Source organism: Schistocerca cancellata, chromosome 6, assembly GCF_023864275.1.
Source record: "Schistocerca cancellata isolate TAMUIC-IGC-003103 chromosome 6, iqSchCanc2.1, whole genome shotgun sequence".
NCBI lineage: Eukaryota > Metazoa > Arthropoda > Insecta > Orthoptera > Acrididae > Schistocerca > Schistocerca cancellata.
Genome location: NC_064631.1, coordinates 440977844 through 440996798, shown reverse-complemented (window position 1 = coordinate 440996798; position 18955 = coordinate 440977844). Strand labels below are relative to the sequence as shown.

Below are 18955 nucleotides of genomic sequence, written 5' to 3'. Positions count from 1 at the left end.
GTGTAAATTCACAAATCTCTTGTTGATCCCTTTTCAAGGGTCTGTGAATTCTGACTCTGGTCTCTTATTGCATTTTTTTAAAATACTGTTCATTGTTAACAACATGAGATTATACCCAAGAATTAGCATCTTTCACTCAGTTAATACTATGCAGAAATTCAATCTATATTTGGATTGCAGCTTCCTAAGTCTTGTGCAGAGAGACATGCACTACTCTGCCGCATCCATTTTAAAGAAGCTACCACAAGAATTACAAAAAAAGAAAAATTGAGTAATGCTTGCACTTGCAAGTCTAAACTGAAGAACTTCCTCAAGGCTCATGCCTGTTCTGTAAGGGAACTCCTACCGCCAAACATAACGAGTTTTCTGCAGCCAGTGGATCAATCGATTATCAAAACTATGAAGTGACATTACAGGAGACAGCTGTTGATAAAGCTTTTGATAGAAGGTGTAAATGAAAAAGGCGTTGTGGCTCATGACCAAAAATATAATTTAAAGTACTGTTCTTACATTGTGGTGGAATCAAGGAATTTGATGAAGATAACTACATTAAAAAGAGCTTAGCCATTTCAACCAAAAATGGGCTACAAATCAACAACAATAATCAATATTTGAAAGTATAATGCAGTTGGATAGATTACAAATATAGTCACCAAGTGGTGGCAGGAGAACACAATTACAAAGTTATTATCATTAGCAGCTTTCGGAGCCAGTGGCTCCTTCTTCTGGCAGATGGGTCGAAGGGGAAAGAAGACGGGTTAAGGAAAAGGACTGATGAGTCACCCAGAACCTCGGGTCACGGGAGACTTATTGGACGGGATGAGAAATATAGTCTTTCCTTCTCAGACTCAGTCTGGTCTCAGCAGCCAGAGACAGTCGTCATGTGTGTGAGAGCTGTGTTTGCATTAGAGAGAGAGAGAGAGAGAGAGAGAGAGAGAGAGAGAGAGAGAGAGAGAGGGAGAGAATGGGTGTGTGTCTATGGGTGTGTTGTCTAATTTGGTAAAAGGCCTTTTGGCTGGAAGTTTACTTGTTTGACAGTCTTTTTGTTGTGGCTATCTGTGACTCAACATCTCTACATAGTAAATAGCAATCTATCCTTTTCATAATATTATCTGTATATAAATTACCTAGTAGAAAGTGTCGAAACCTCTTTAAGACTGTTTGCAGTTGTCTGTAAGAAAGTAGCAATGCCAGAAGGCAATATTTATTTATGGAATGACCTGTGGAGGTTCGATAAATGGTGCAAGCGCTAGCAGTTATTCTGCATGTCAACGAGGGTAACACATTGCGCATAAACAGGAAAAGAAATCCATTACTGTACAACTACATTCTTTATGACAAATTGCTGGAAGTAGTACCAACCATAAAATATCAATGAGTAACTATCCATAGCAATCTTAAGTGGAAGGACTACACAAAACAAGTAATAGGAAAAGCAGATGCCAGACTGAAATTCCTATGAAGACTATTAAGGGATTGTAGGTCATTCATGAAAGAAGTGGCTTACAAGATACTTATCTAACTGATACTTGAGTACTGTTCATCAGTCTGGGCCCCTAGCCAGCTAGAACTAATAGGAAAAATGGAGAATATTGGACAAAGAGAGGCATATTTTATCACAGGTTTGTTTGATTGACACAAGAATGTTGAGAAGTGCTCAGCAAACTCTAGTGACAGACACTACAAGAGAGGTGTCGTGCATCATGGAGAGGTTTAATATTGAAATTTTGAGTGAGTGCTTTCTCTTAAGAGTTGAACAACATATTACTTCACCCCACATACCATTCACAAGCAGAAAAAGAAAAGCGGAATCAGTTAAGTGGTACCAGAAGTGCCCTCCACTGCACACCATCAGATGGCTTGTGGAATATTGATGTAAGATAAGATATCCCTCTATGGCAACCAGCATGGATTCTGAAAACATCAATCATGTGAAACGCAACTCACACTTTTATCATATGATATCATGAAAGCCATGGATGGAGGTGGTCAATTAGATGCAGTATTTCTCAATTTCCAAAAAGCTTTCGACTCTGTGCACACCAACACGTATTATTAAAAGTATGATTATAGGGTATCAAGTGAAATTTTTGGCTGGATTCTGAATTTTTTGGTGAGGAGGATGCAGAGAATGGAGAGCTATCAGCAGATGTGGAACTTCCAATGTGCTCCAGAGAAATGTGCTGAGCTGCTTGCTGTTCATGTGGTATAGTAGTGTCCATGCAGATGACCTAGTGTTAAACTCAGCTATTTGTGTGATTCTGGCTGTGACACATTGACACTATAGTTATAGGATATTATGTATTTTTGTTTTTTGATGTGCACAGTTTTACATTATTGAACATTTAAAGCAAGTTATCAATCTTTGCATCACATTGGGATTTTATTAAGATTTCAGTTGAATATTTGTGCAGTTTTTTTTTTCAGACACTATGTCATTGTAAATAACTGCAAAAATTCTGAGGTTACTATTAATGTTATCTGCATGGACACCAATATACCACATGAACAGCAAGCAGCTCAGCACATTTCTGGAGCACATTGGAAGTTCCACATCTGCTGACAGCTCTCCAATCTCTGCACCCTCCTTACCAAAAAATTCAGAATCCAGCCAAAAGTTTCACTTGATACCCTATAATCATACTTTTAATAATAAGTGTAGGTGTGCACAGAGTCGAAAGCTTTTTGGAAATTGAGAAATACTGCATCTAATTGACCACCTCCATCCATGGCTTTCATGATATATGATAAAAGTGTGAGTTGCGTTTCACATGATTGATGTTTTCAGAATCCATGCTGGTTGCCATAGAGGAGATCATTCTGTTCAAGATACATCAGTACATTTGAGCTCAGATTATGTTCTAAGCTTCCACAATTTGATGTCAGGGATATCAGATGGTAGTTTTGTGGACCAATGTGCTGCCATGCTACGATTCTTATAGACATGTGTGATATGTACTTTTTTCCAATTACTGGGCGTGGTTTTTTGTTCAGGGGATCTACAGTAGATTATAGTTAGAAGAGGAGCTAACTCAGCTGCAAATACAGTACAGAATCTGCTAGAACTTCCATTGGGCCCTGGAGTTTTGTTCGGTTTTAACCAATTCAGCTAAGTAAAAAAACAGACTCCAAGTATATACTTAAGGCAAGGATGACCAATAATCCCTTCAGTGCAGATGCGCACCATGCCCAAACTCTCATGGGAATTGGCGAAATGCCATAAATAAAGAGGATAACAGGCAAGAGGCACTACAATATTAGCACGTGGGTAAGTTGAGAATTTGGGTCTGATGAGAGATGTGCTAGAGTAGTCTATGTAATTGTGACCTCCACTGTGTCTGGATGGCGCGGTGATCATTACATCTGCCTGGTAAGCAGGGGACCCAGGTATGAACCCTAGTCTGGCGCAAACTTTCAGCTTTCCACATTGATTTAATTATTATCCACTGGTAGCTTTTGTCTTTAAATCCTTTGTGTGCTGATTCACGGCGTCTGCATATAAAAATAGGGCAGAAAACATCTTCCGAGATTGTCCTAAATGCTTTATCGAAAATTATTTCGAGCAGTTAGTCCACGAACCCACGCAAATTGTAAATGGTTGTAAAAACACACTTGACCTCTTAGCCTTGTAGCTAGGCTCAATACTGTTTCTTCCAAATCCATCAGAAACAAACGCAAAATAATTTTATTTAAAAAAGCAGATAAAGTGTCACTAGAAGCTTTCCTAAGAGAGAATCTCCATTCCTTCCGAACTGACTATGCAAATGTAGATGAGATGTGGCTCAAATTCAAAGATATAGTAGCAACAGCAATTGAGAGATTTATACCTCATAAATTGGTAAGAGATGGAACTGATCCCCCGTGGTACACAGAGGCAACGGAAAAAGCATGCGAAGTTCAGAAGAACGCGAAATCCCGAAGATTGGCTAAAATTTACAGATGCGCGAAATTTGGCACGGACTTCAATGCGAGATGCCTTTAATAGGTTCCACAATGAAATGTTGTCTCAAAATTTGGTAGAAAATCCGAAGAAATTCTGGTCATATGTAAAGTACACAAACAGCAAGACACAGTCAATACCTTCGCTGCGCAGTGCCGATGGTACTGTTACCAACGATTGTGCCGCTAAAGCGGAGTTATTGAACGCAGTTTTCCGAAATTCCTTCACCAGGGAAGACGAATGGAATATTCCAGAATTTGAAACACGAACAGCTGCTAGCATGAGTTTCTTAGAAGTAGATACCTTAGGGGTTGCGAAGCAACTCAAATCGCTTGATACGGGCAAGTCTTCAGGTCCAGATTGTATACCGATTAGGTTCCTTTCAGATTACGCTGATACAATAGCTCCCTACTTAGCAATCATATACAACCGCTCGCTCACCGATAGATCTGTACCTACAGATTGGAAAATTGCGCAGGTCGCACCAGTGCTTAAGAAGGGTAGTAGGAGTAATCCATCGAACCACAGACCTATATCATTGATGCCGGTTTGCAGTAGGGTTTTGGAGCATATACTGTATTCAAACATAATGAATCTCCTCGAGGGGAACGATCTATTGATACGTAATCAGCATGGTTTCAGGAAACATCGTTCTTGTGCAACGCAGCTAGCTCTTTATTCGCACGAAGTAATGGCCGCTATCAACAGGGAATCTCAAGTTGATTCCGTATTTCTAGATTTCCGGAAAGCTTTTGACACCGTTCCTCACAAGCGAGTTCTAATCAAGCTGTGGGCCTATGGGGTATCGTCTCAGTTGTGCAACTGGATTCGTGATTTCCTGTCAGGAAGGTCGCAGTTCATAGTAATAGATGGCAAATCATCGAGTAAAACTGAAGTGATATCAGGTGTTCCCCAGGGAAGCGTCCTGGGACCTCTGCTGTTCCTGATCTATATAAATGACCTGGATGACAATCTGAGCAGTTCTCTTAGGTTGTTCGCAGATGATGCTGTAATTTACCGTCTAGTAAGGTCATCCGAAGACCAGTATCAGTTGCAAAGCGATTTAGAAGAGATTGCTGTATGGTGTTGCAGGTGGCAGTTGATGCTAAATAACGATAAGTGTGAGGTGATCCACATGAGTTCCAAAAGAAATCCGTTGGCATTCGATTACTCGATAAATAGTACAAGGCTGTCAATTCAACTAAGTACCTGGGTGTAAAAATTACGAACAACTTCAGTTGGAAAGACCACATAGATAATATTGTTGGGAAGGCAAGCCAAAGGTTGCGTTTCATTGGCAGGACACTTAGAAGATGCAACTAGTCCACTAAAGAGACGGCTTACACTACACTCGTTCGTCCTCTGTTAGAATATTGCTGCGTGGTGTGGGATCCTTACCAGGTGGGATTGACAGAGGACATCGAAAGGGTGCAAAAAAGGGCAGCTCGTTTTGTATTATTGCTTATCGCGTAATAGGGGAGAGAGTGTGGCAGATATGATATGCGAGTTGGGATGGAAGTCATTAAAGCAAAGACGTTTTTCGTCGCGGCGAGATCTATTTACGAAATTTCAGTCACCAACTTTCTCTTCCAAATGCGAAAATATTTTGTTGAGCCCAACCTACTTAGGTAGGAATGATCATCAAATTAAAATAAGAGAAATCAGAGCTCGGACAGAAAGGTTTAGGTGTTCGTTTTTCCCACGCACTGTTCGGGAGTGGAATGGTAGGGAGATAGTATGATTGTGGTTCGATGAACCCTCTGCCAAGCACTTAAATGTGAATTGCAGAGTAATCATGTAGATGTAGATGTAGATGTAGATGTAGACACCTGGTAATTTGTAGACCCATGTTTGTTTCCTGCTGGGGGGAGGGGGAAACCTCATAATATCAAGCTATTCATTAGAAAATTTAAAAATAACAGTTCAGTTTATATAATAAAAATAATGTATTAAATTTAGTTACAATTACTACCAGTGTAAGTCAAAAGGCTATAGGCCACCACATTGTAGCATGTTGGTATAGTTTTGCACGAGCAGCCATTGGAAACATGTCCTAGTATTTTCCTTCAGTTCTTGTTTTTCTTATATTTTCTGTTTCCTGTTTGTCAAGTATGACATGAACCAATTAGCAAAGCACTTCTTGCAGTGTTCCACTTACTTGTAATTCATAGCTGCACTTAGTTTTGAAGAATCGTGAAATCTCATTTCAAGTAGAACTGAAATGATATCCTGAAATCTGATGCCACGTAGTACAAATCCAAATGATGTAGAATGGACACAAAATAAGATGGAAAGGTGGTTCGCCCTTGCACTATACCCTAGTTGGTGGCCAGTTTTGGTTACACAATTCTCAGCTTACGCAGGTAAATGAAAGCATATCTCCTCCTTTTTAGCACATAAGGCAAGAGAATCACCCAAATGTTGATGAACATTACAGGTTTAGTTAAAGTTCACAGTGGCAAAATATGTGTATGACAGTAACATAACTATAACAATGGACACAAAATGGCTTGAAGTATTGTCACAAGAGTTTAAAACATTGAAACATATTTAATGTTTGCAGATCAACAGTACTGAGCATTTACTAGTATTGAGCATTTGCTAGTTTGCCTGAGATTTTCAAACACCTAGGTAATACACAGTTTCATACTCTTTACAGACACAGTTATTGCATGTATTTTACCAAGGCGCAGAATTTCACTTTAACTGCCACTAAATTGTGAACTTCACATATTCAGTCTTTCCCATGAACCAACAGACTGCTCAGTGGCCACAAACTCTTAGTACAAACCAATATATATCTATGTTATCCATGCACCAGTCTAATATGATCCGACATACAGATGTTAGTGGAGTACTGGTTGGATGTGGACATTTTTTTGTGCTCGCACTGAGATGTTTACCGAATGCTTGCAACCTACTGACTGCAGACTTTGCAGCAGGGGCTGCTATATAAGGGCAGGTGTAAGAACATTGTCTGACTTCCAAAATTACATAATGCTTTAAAATTCTAAGCTCAAATCTACTGTTTGGCATGAACTTAAAGACACAGGTTTGTTATTTGTTTTATGAAAAATGTTTCACATTAATAATCCAAAAAAATATACGGAAAAATATCATTAGCATCATTTGAAATCCCCTATTTATGAGTATGGAATCCATCTGTTATTTGTTTTATGAAAAATTTTCCAGATTAATAATCCACAAAAATATATACAGGGTGTTACAAAAATGTACGGCCAAACTTTCAGGAAACATTCCTCACACACAAATAAAGAAAAGATGTTATGTGGACATGTGTCCGCAAATGCTTAATTTACATGTTAGAGCTCATTTTAGTTTCGTCAGTATGTACTGTACTTCCTCGATTCACCACCAGTTGGCCCAATTGAAGGAAGGTAATGTTGACTTCGGTGCTTGTGTTGTCATGCGACTCATTGCTCTACAGTACTAGCATCAAGCACATCAGTACGTAGCATCAACAGGTTAGTGTTCATCACAAAGGTGGTTTTGCAGTCAGTGCAATGTTTACAAATGCGGAGTCGGCAGATGCCCATTTGATATATGGATTAGCACGGGCCAATACCCGTGGCGTGGTACGTTTGTATCGAGACACATTTCCAGAACGAAGGTGTCCCGACAGGAAGACGTTTGAAGCAATTGATCGGCGTCTTAGGGAGCACAGAACATTCCAGCCTATGACTCGTGACTGGGGAAGACCTAGAACAATGAGAACACCTGCAATGGACGAGGCAATTCCTCGTGCAGTTGACGATAACCCTAATGTCAGCATCAGAGAAGTTGCTGCTGTACAAGGTAATGTTGACCACGTCACTGTATGGAGAGTGCTACGGGAGAACCAGTTGTTCCCGTACCATGCACAGCGTGTGCAGGCACCATCAGCAGCTGATTGGCCTCCACGGGTACACTTCTGCGAATGGTTCATCCAACAATGTGTCAATCCTCATTTCAATGCAAATGTTCTCATTACGGATGAGGCTTCATTCCAACGTGATCAAATTGTAAATTTTCACAATCAACATGTGTGGGCTGACGAGAATCCGCACGCAATTGTGCAATCACGTCATCAAACAGGTTTTCTGTGAATGTTTGGGCAGGCATTGCTGGTGATGTCTTGATTGGGCCCCATGTTCTTCCACCTACACTCAATGGAGCACGTTATCATGATTTCATACGGGATACTCTACCTGTGTTGCTGGAACATGTGCCTTTACAAGTACGACACAACATGTGGTTCATGCACGATGGAGCTCCTGCACATTTCAGTCAAAGTGTTCGTACACTTCTCAGCAACAGAGTCGGTGACCGATGGATCGGTAGAGGTGAACCAATTCCATGGCCTCCACGCTCTCCTGACCTCAACCCTCTTGACTTTCATTTATGGGGGCATTTGAAAGCTCTTGTCTACGCAACCCCGGTACCAAATGTAGAGACTCTTCGTCCTCCTATTGTGGATGGCTGTGATACAATACGCCGTTCTCCAGGGCTGCATCAGTGCATCAGGGATTCCATGCGATGGAGGGTGCATGCATGTATCCTCGCTAACGGAGAACATTTTGAACATTTCCTGTAACAAAGTGTTTGAAGTCACGCTGGTACGTTCTGTTGCTGTGTGTTTCCATTCCATGATTAATGTGATTTGAAGAGAAGTAATAAAATGAGCTCTAACATGGAAAGTAAGCGTTTCCAGACACATGTCCACATAACATATTTTCTTTCTTTGTGTGTGAGGGCCGTACCTTTTTGTAACACCCTGTAGAGCATTATCATTATGCATCATTTGAAATCCCCTATTTATGAATATGTCATTCATCTTGCATTTAATATTTTATGACTCTAAATTATTCAAAATCTTAATTAATGACTGAACTGAGTAATGAGCAATGTTGCCTGACCAAAAAACACTGCAGTAAAATCATTGGAGCAAAAAAGGTGATGGAAATTTGAAGGGTCTGAACTTTTTATTCAATTATCTTTTAAATTAATTAATTTCAGATAGTTCTAAGTATGTTCTAAGAAAGTTGGGAGTGTGTGCTTTCAAAAGAAACATCTCCTCTGCTGCTGTTTTGTTCCTAGTGTTTTTCTTATTTTATGATGTTATCACACTTTCATTACATGACACTTTTAATTATGCATTCTTCCAGTAAAACCAACTGCATCATTATACTCATGAACATAAATACAAACAACTGAGTATAAGTTTAGATGAGATTTTGCAGAAAAAACAATTTTATGTATTCCTATACATATGATATATTTCATGTGCACTGCATTAGATATAGAACGAAATAGTGAAAATTTTAGTTACTTTTGGGAGAAAAAACATAGCAGATGGGTGTATTTCTTTCACTCTGATGCCATATTCTTGGAGCTTCACCAACAGTATATTGTAGTCCACTATGTCAAAGGCTTTATGTAAGTCTAAAAAAAATGCCAGTAGTATTTTTTTAATTAAAACACACTAGTTTTCAATTTATTTTTTCTGAATCCATGCTGAGTATCAGTGAAAATTTTGTTTTTGTCTAAAAATTTCATTAACCTCAAATACATCACTTTTTCTATGATTTTACTAAAGCCAGACAATAAGGCAATTCCAATAGTTCTATATATCTGATTTGTCTCCTTTGTTATAAGTAGGGACTATTTTAGCAATTTTTAGATGTTCCAGAAGTGTGCCTGTCACAGAGCACCAATTGACTATATCTGAAAGAGACAGTGAGATGTTTGTAATACATTGCCTTAGGATGTAATATGAAATACAAGTTGATGGAACATGGACAATTGCATTCGAGGTGTCTCATACATGTAGATTGATGAGGAACAAGAGTGTAGTTTGTTCTTCTGTTTGTTTCTACTATCATTTTTGTCACTTACTATGCAGTTATTTGTGATACCTACATAGCAACACCTGAAAAGATCTGCTGTATGTTGAGGATCAATAATACACTTGTTCTCATGGTTCAGAGTGACATTTTTCATCTTAGAGAACATTTTATTTTCTCCCTAATTTATTATTTTCCATACTCCTTGGCTGTTATGAACTTATCATTAGCCATTTTCCCCTGAAATATCAGTCTGCTGGGGTTCTGAATGTATTTCAGAATGCAACTGTTCAGGCGAGGGGGGTATGTTATTGGTTTTCCATTGTTTGAGCAATTCTCTTCGCCTTGCAGTTGAGAGTTTGATGCCATTTGGTATCCATTTCTTGACTTTTGGAACTGTGACTCTTATTACTTGTGTTTTAAGAGGGAAAGGAATTCAAATAATCACTGAAGTTGCTAGCTAACTTCACAGACTTTTTCATTTGCAAAACTTCTTCCCATCTTTCCCCTGATAACTGGAACCTTCTTGCTGTCACTGGTCTTTTACAGTTCTGAATTGGCAGTAAGTAGGTTGGGAGTGCAACAGTTTGAGCTTTGTGATCACTACAGATTGTATTTATACATTTTGCAGTACAACTTGTATTCAAAAATCTTTGATCCTCTTGAAAGCAAAAGCTAAATGGAACATGGTGATATGTTAGTTATAATATGTGATACAGTAACTAAATCAAAAACGCTGATTTCCTAAAAAATATTATGCACCAAAAATTCTCAAAAATGTATGTTTATTCACACATATATGTATACTGAAATTTGGGGTGAACCATTCCTTGAACAGTAACCAGAAATCATAAATACTGATTTGTTATGAAGTAAGCTATACACAACAATTGTAACTTACAAAAATTCTCAAAAGTTTATGTCTGCAATTGTTCAAAAATTCTCGAAGATGTACCTTTTCTTTCCTGTAATTGTATAACAAAATTAGGCAATGATTGTTTCTGAATGAGGATACCGTTGGCAAAAGTTTCTAAAATGCACAACTTAAGTTTACAATTTACCATATAGCACAAATTTGTCAAAGCACTTGCAAGTGTTTGGAAATACCCAATAAAACATGATATGCCTATAGAAACCCCAATCTACATTTACATTTACACTCCGCAAGCCACCCAACGTTGTGTGGCGGAGGGCACTTTACGTGCCACTGTCATTACCTCCCTTTCCTGTTCCAGTCGCGTATGGTTCGCGGGAAGAACGACTGTCTGAAAGCCTCTGTGTGCGCTCTAATCTCTCTAATTTTACATTCGTGATCTCCTCGGGAGGTATAAGTAGGGGGAAGCAATATATTCGATACCTCATCCAGAAACGCACCCTCTCGAAACCTGGCGAGCAAGCTACACCGCGAAGCAGAGCGCCTCTCTTGCAGAGTCTGCCACTTGAGTTTGTTAAACATCTCCGTAACGCTATCACGGTTACCAAATAACCCTGTGACGAAACGCGCCGCTCTTCTTTGAATCTTCTCTATCTCCTCCGTCAACCCGATCTGGTACGGATCCCACACTGATGAGCAATACTCAAGTATAGGTCAAACAAGTGTTTTGTAAGCCACCTCCTTTGTTGATGGACTACATTTTCTAAGGACTCTCCCAATGAATCTCAACCTGGTACCCGCCTTACCAACAATTAATTTTATATGATCATTCCACTTCAAATCGTTCCGCACGCATACTCCCAGATATTTTACAGAAGTAACTGCTACCAGTGTTTGTTCCACTATCATATAATCATACAATAAAGGATCCTTCTTTCTATGTATTCGCAATACATTACATTTGTCTATGTTAAGGGTCAGTTGCCACTCCCTGCACCAAGTGCCTATCCGCTGCAGATCTTCCTGCATTTAGCTACAATTTTCTAATGCTGCAACTTCTCTGTATACTACAGCATCATCCGCGAAAAGCCGCATGGAACTTCCGACACTATCTACTAGGTCATTTATATATATTGTGAAAAGCAATGGTCCCATAACACTCCCCTGTGGCACACCAGAGGTTACTTTAACGTCTGTAGACGTCTCTCCGTTGATAACAACATGCTGCGTTCTGTTTGCTAAAAACTCTTCAATCCAGCCACACAGCTGGTCTGATATTCCGTAGGCTCTTACTTTGTTTATCAGGCGACAGTGCGGAACTGTATCGAATGCCTTCCGGAAGTCAAGAAAAATAGCATCTACCTGGGAGCCTGTATCTAATATTTTCTGGGTCTCATGAACAAATAAAGCGAGTTGGGTCTCACACGATCACTGTTTCCGGAATCCATGTTGATTCCTACATAGTAGATTCTGAGTTTCCAAAAACGACATGATATTCGAGCAAAAAACATGTTCTAAAATTCTACAACAGATCGACGTCAGAGATATAGGTCTATAGTTTTGCACATCTGCTCGACGACCCTTCTTGAAGACTGGGACTACCTGTGCTCTTTTCCAATCATTTGGAACCTTCCGTTCCTCTAGAGACTTGCGGTACATGGCTGTTAGAAGGGGGGCAAGTTCTTTCGCGTACTCTGTGTAGAATCGAATTGGTATCCCGTCAGGTCCAGTGGACTTTCCTCTGTTGAGTGATTCCAGTTGCTTTTCTATTCCTTGGACACTTATTTCGATGTCAGCCATTTTTTCGTTTGTGCAAGGATTTAGAGAAGGAACTGCAGTGCGGTCTTCCTCTGTGAAACAGCTTTGGAAAAAGGTGTTTAGTATTTCAGCTTTACGCTTGTCATCCTCTGTTTCAATGCCATCATCATCCCGGAGTGTCTGGATATGCTGTTTCGAGCCACTTACTGATTTAACGTAAGACCAGAACTTCCTAGGATTTTCTGTCAAGTCAGTACATAGAATTTTACTTTCGAATTCACCGAACGCTTCACGCATAGCCCTCCTTACGCTAACTTTGACATCGTTTAGCTTCTGTTTGTCTGAGAGGTTTTGGCTGCATTTAAACTTGCAGTGAAGCTCTCTTTGCTTTCGCAGTAGTTTCCTAACTTTGTTGTTGTACCACGGTGGGTTTTTCCCATCCCTCACAGTTTTACTCGGCACGTACCTGTCTAAAACGCATTTTACGATTGCCTTGAACTTTTTCCATAAACACTCAACATTGTCAGTGTCAGAACAGAAATGTTCGTTTTGATCTGTTAGGTAGTCTGAAATCTGCCTTCTATTACTCTTGCTAAACAGATAAACCTTCCGCCCTTTTTTTATATTCCTATTAACTTCCAAATTCAGGGATGCTGCAACGGCCTTATGATCACTGATTCCCTGTTCTGCACTTACAGAGTCGAAAAGTTCGGGTCTGTTTGTTACCAGTAGGTCCAAGATGTTATCTCCACGAGTCGGTTCTCTGTTTAATTGCTCGAGGTAATTTTCAGATAGTGCACTCAGTATAATGTCACTCGATGCTCTGTCCCTACCACCCGTCCTAAACATCTGAGTGTCCCAGTCTATATCTGGTAAATTGAAATCTCCACCTAAGACTATAACATGCTGAGAAAATTTATGTGAAATGTATTCCAAATTTTCTCTCAGTTGTTCTGCCACTAATGCTGCTGAGTCGGGGGGTCGGTAAAAGGAGCCAATTATTAACCTAGCTCTGTTGTTGAGTGTAACCTCCACCCATAATAATTCACAGGAACTATCCACTTCTACTTCACTACAGGATAAACTACTACTAACAGCGACGAACACTCCACCACCGGTTGCATGCAATCTATCCTTTCTAAACACCGTCTGTACCTTTGTAAAAATTTCGGCAGAATTTATCTCTGGCTTCAGCCAGCTTTCTGTACCTATAACGATTTCAGCTTCAGTGCTTTCTATCAGCGCTTGAAGTTCCGGTACTTTACCAACGCAGCTTCCACAGTTTACAACTACAATACCGATTGCTGCTTGGTCCCCGCATGTTCTGACTTTGCCCCGCACCCGTTGAGGCTGTTGCCCTTTCTGTACTTGCCCGAGGCCATCTAACCTAAAAAACTGCCCAGCCCACGCCACACAACCCCTGCTACCCGTGTAGCCGCTTGTTGCGTGTAGTGGACTCCTGACCTATCCAGCGGAACCCGAAACCCCACCACCCTATGGCGCAAGTCGAGGAATCTGCAGCCCACAAGGTCGCAGAACTGTCTCAGCCTCTGATTCAGACCCTCCACTCGGCTCTGTACCAAAGGTCCGCAGTCAGTCCTGTCGACGATGCTGCAGATGGTGAGCTCTGCTTTCATCCCGCTAGCGAGACTGGCAGTCTTCACCAAATCAGATAGCCGCCGGAAGCCAGAGAGGATTTCCTCCGATCCATAGCGACACACATCATTGGTGCCGACATGAGTGACCACCTGCAGATGGGTGCACCCTGTACCGTTCATGGCATCCGGAAGGACCCTTTCCACATCTGGAATGACTCCCCCTGGTATACACACGGAGTGCACTTTGGTCTTCTTCCCCTCCCTTGCTGCCATATCCCTAAGGGGCCCCATTACGCGCCTGACGTTGGAGCTCCCAACTACCAGTAAGCCCACCCTCTGCGACCGCCCGGATCTTGCAGACTGAGGGGCAACCTCTGGAACAGGACAGGCAGCCATGTCAGGCCGAAGATCAGTATCAGCCAGAGACAGAGCCTGAAACCGGTTCTTCAGACAAACTGGAGAGGCCTTCCGTTCAGCCCTCCGGAATGTCTTTCGCCCCCTGCCACACCTTGAGACGACCTCCCACTCTACCACAGGTGAGGGATCAGCCTCAATGCAGGCAGTATCCCGGGCAACCACAGTCGTAGCCCGATCGGGGGATGCGTGGGACGAGCTGGCCGTCCCCAACAAACCCCCATCCGGACCCCCACAGTGATGCCCATTGGCAACAGCCTCAAGCTGTGTGACCGAAGCCAACACTGCCTGAAGCTGGGAGCGAAGGGATGCCAACTCAGCCTGCATCCGAACACAGCAGTTGCAGTCCCTATCCATGCTAAAAACTTGTGCAAAGAACGTCTGAACTAATCTACAGAGAGCGCAAACAAATCGACACAAAATTTAAACGGTTATTAAAATACGAGATTGCCTAGTAAATGCAGTAACTTGTGCACTGCTGACACACTGCTCGGCGGCGGAAGAAGACTACGCAAATTTACACTATTCAGGTACTAAAACGCGATGCTACAACTCTCAAATACTATAATACGCCCGAAATTTATGAATTAAACAATGCAAGTAACAAAAACACGCAAAGAAATTAAGAATTAAACTATGTAACAAATGAGTGAGCTAGGAGTATACGACTTGCTGCTGCAGCTGCTTATCCAACGGCGGCAGGGAGCACACTGACTGTGACCAACCAACACTGGCCGTTCAAAACAAAAACAGAAGACAGACGACTACGCGAATTTACACTATTCAGGTACTAAAACGCGATGCTACAACTCTCAAATACTATAATACGCCCGAAATTTATGAATTTAACAATGCAAGTAACAAAAACACGCAAAGAAATTAAGAATTAAACTATGTAACAAATGAGTGAGCTAGGAGTATACGACTTGCTGCTGCAGCTGCTTATCCAACGGCGGCAGGGAGCACATGTGTAGAATATCGAATGAACAATTCACATATAAAGTAATAACAGTTTTATTGACACAGGTACTCTCAGATCAACTGGATACAACAAAGGCACACCAGAGTACACACACTTACTCACACTGGTTAGTGTTGTGACTCGCCGATTATTCAAAGTGCCGCCGCGCAATTACGCACGTCCTCTACGTGCGGCGCTGTCTGCAGGCAGCAGCTGCGCCACCTAAGCGGCCAGCCGAGCAGCGGCCGCTAGACTGAGACTCAGTGTTTAATCGAATGCCGACTTGTACACATGTCAACTTACTCAGTGACTTATATGTGTTGTTGTGTTGTCCGAAAAATGTGTTAAATTTGAAGATATAAAAATTGGCGACGAGGATGGGATTTTTCCTTTTCACCGTTGACTCACAGGGTTCCATGGCTACTGTCGAGCAGCTCTTGCAAAATCTCCTTGAACAGCAAACGCTTCTAACAGCGGCGATTCGCAATTTCGTCGCGGCGTCCAATGCGGGGCGTTTCTCGTCATTGGCTGTACCTCCTTTTCCACCTTACGACGAGACGGCAGAAGACTGGTCTGATTATGAAAAACGTCTTCGACAGCACTTCTTGGCATTTCATGTCACGGATGAACAACCATGTAAGTCTCTGTTCCTTTCCTGGATTTCACCTCAAATGTATCGGTTGTTGTCGCAGTTGGCTCCTTTGAAGGATCCTGCGTCTTTGTCCTTTGCTGAAATGTGCTCCCTTCTGTCTGTCTATTTTCAAAAGCAAACGCATGTGGTAGCCTCTCGTGTTGCCTTTTATCGTTGTCAAAAACAACCAAATCAGTCCTATCGCGCTTGGGCTGCTGAACTTCACGGCCTCAGTCGAAAGTGTCACTTTGTTACTGACGTTCACAAAGAATCCTATGCCGATTCCATGGTACGGGATGCTATTATCCGGTCGGCGCCCGACAAAGAAGTTCGGCAACGTGCCCTTCAGTTGGCGAATCCGACTCTAGATGAAGTTCTCTCCATTGCGCAGTCTTTTGAAATTTCTCGCGCCGCTGGGGCGCAAATAGAGGCATGGGGTGACGTCGGGGAAATACAACCTCTGTGCGCTGTTGACGACGCGTGCGGCGCATCCCCACTAGCCGACGTGGCCGCAGTACGCTCCCACGCGCAGCCTCGGCCTAGCCGTAAACAACCCACTAAGAAACTGCAGTAAAATCCCGGCAACTTCCTTCATGTCCGCGGTGTTTTACGAAACATTCACGCGAGGATTGTCCCCAACGTTGGGCTGTGTGTCACAATTGCAAAAAGAAAGGTCATGTGTCTTCCGTTTGTAAATCCGACTGCATACATGATGATCATGAACATGACGCTGATTCTGATTCTGTGTTGTCTGTCAATTGCACTTCTTCCCTTTCAGGGAAGTTATTCCTCACTGTCCAAATCCTTGGTCGAGATGTTTGCATGCAAGTGGATACCGGTTCTGCTGCCACTATAATTAATTCTCAGACGTATCTTCAGCTGGGTTCTCCACTCCTGTCCCCTGTCACTCGGCAATTACGGACGTACAATAAAAACTGAGTCTCAGTCTAGCGGCCGCTGCTCGGCTGGCCGCTTAGGTGGCGCAGATGCTGCCTGGCTGGCAGACAGCGCCGCACGTAGAGGACGTGCGTAATTGCGCGGCGGCACTTTGAATAATCGGCGAGTCACAACAGTTAGCAATGTTGCTATTCCCATAAGTACTGACACATTCAGTGAAAGATTATGGAAAAGTGACACAAACAGTAAAATATTAGAATCTAGAATTTCAAATGGGGACACGAATCTTAGGATAGTTCTCAGTTGTATAAGACCCATACAAAGTAGGACTGAAAGAGAATATTTGATGTGTTCAGACAAGGGCAGCAATATTGCTTGTTTGACCCATGGGAGAGCATGATAGTCAAAACTTTCAGAAACCAGTATTAAGTGAAGAATCTAGAAATATACTTCAGCCACTAAGTATTGCTTCCATAGGGACACAGAGACCAGAGTAGATTAGTTACAATATGCTTCATATTCAACTGGAGAAGTAAGAAATGCTATGAACCATCCAAAATGTGCATCACAGTGGTTTGCAGACTATGTATGTAGATGTAAATGATGCTCATGTCAAAGGTGTTGTAACTTACGTTTGAATCATTTGAGACAAAATTAAAAACAATTCCTAGAAGATTCACGCTCATATTTGTGTTATACCTACCTACACAAAATGTTGCATCTCCTGCTTCATTTGAAAACGAATTGAGTTTGTGTAATATATCCTTTGTTCCAGGCAAAAATGGGTCCAGAAATTCATGCTCTTTCATCCGCTACCAAACCTTTAGCAAGTTGGATGGTGGGAGATGCCATTAAACGGTGTATAGATATTTGTGGAAAATATGGCTACCTGAAAGGTAAAATCCTGCTGTTTGTATTATATTATTGCAATAGGAATAAATGTCACAATATTTATTGCTGTACATCACAAGCTGTGTAGCTTATGACAAAAAAAATGATTTTACATTTCAGTATCTGGACTTGGAGATATTCGCAACTTCACTGATGCAACCTGCACATATGAAGGGGAAAATAATGTACTCCTGCAACAAACAAGCAACTGGTTAGTTAATTTGTGGAAAAAACAAAAGGAAAGTGTACATAATTTTGACATGCCTCTCAAGTCTGTTTCATTCTTGTCTGATGCATTGGACATTCTCCAGAGCAGATTTATGGCTATATCAATGGAAGAAGCAATAAATCCAAAAAGTAAGACAATATTTAAGATTAAGTACCACACAATTACCAGTTTTAGGTAATGCTGCTGTAAAAAGTGGAAAGACTGGTTCGTAGGCCTACATTATTTCGTAATATGGAACATGTATTACAACTGATAGAAATGGCTTCACACTTCATTGCTCTTGAGTAGTGAAGGTGGTGGCTATGTGAGGTCTTGTGGTATATGGACACACTCACATTAATATGGTGTCATAGTAGATATGTAGATCATGAGTTTCCAAATATTGAAAAAACATTATTTCTTCATATTACTTGATTATTTGAAGCCTGAAATTGATAGCAGTGAGATTCTTGGGGGAAATTTAAGTGTATATTGAAGCAAATGAGAAATGGAGGTGATGTATTTTTCACAGTAGACAAAAAACTCAAAGCCACTTAGATAGAAATTGAAGGTGCATGTGAAACTATTTGGACAAGATTTAGTATCAGGGGTGGACATAAAATGGTAATTGGATCCGTCTATCACCCAGCAGAATCATCTCCTGATGTAACTGAAAACTTCAGAGAAAACCTCAGTTAACTTGTGCATAACTTCCCCAATCATACTGTAATCATTGGTGGAGTCTTTAATCATCCAACAGAGATATAGGGAAAATTACAGTTTTGTTAGTGGTGGACATGATAAGACCTTCTGTAAAACTCTACTACATGCCTTCTCTGAAAACCAACTGGAACAGATAATCAGGAACCTTACTCATCATGGAGAGATATTGGATCAAATGACAACAAATAGGTGTGATCTCTTTGAGAATGTCCACATC

At 41.2% G+C, this 18955-nt stretch overlaps 1 protein-coding gene across 1 annotated transcript in view; it reads left to right on the top strand.

Annotated features, from left to right (window-relative positions):
- LOC126088375 (peroxisomal acyl-coenzyme A oxidase 3-like) overlaps positions 1-18955 on the top strand; it is a 151557-nt gene that overhangs the window by 63635 nt on the left and 68967 nt on the right. Inside the window, exons 9-10 of the mRNA XM_049906514.1 lie at positions 17692-17812; positions 17928-18164. Of these exons, the coding sequence (XP_049762471.1) occupies positions 17692-17812; positions 17928-18164 (358 nt within the window). The remainder of the gene's footprint in view (positions 1-17691; positions 17813-17927; positions 18165-18955) is intronic.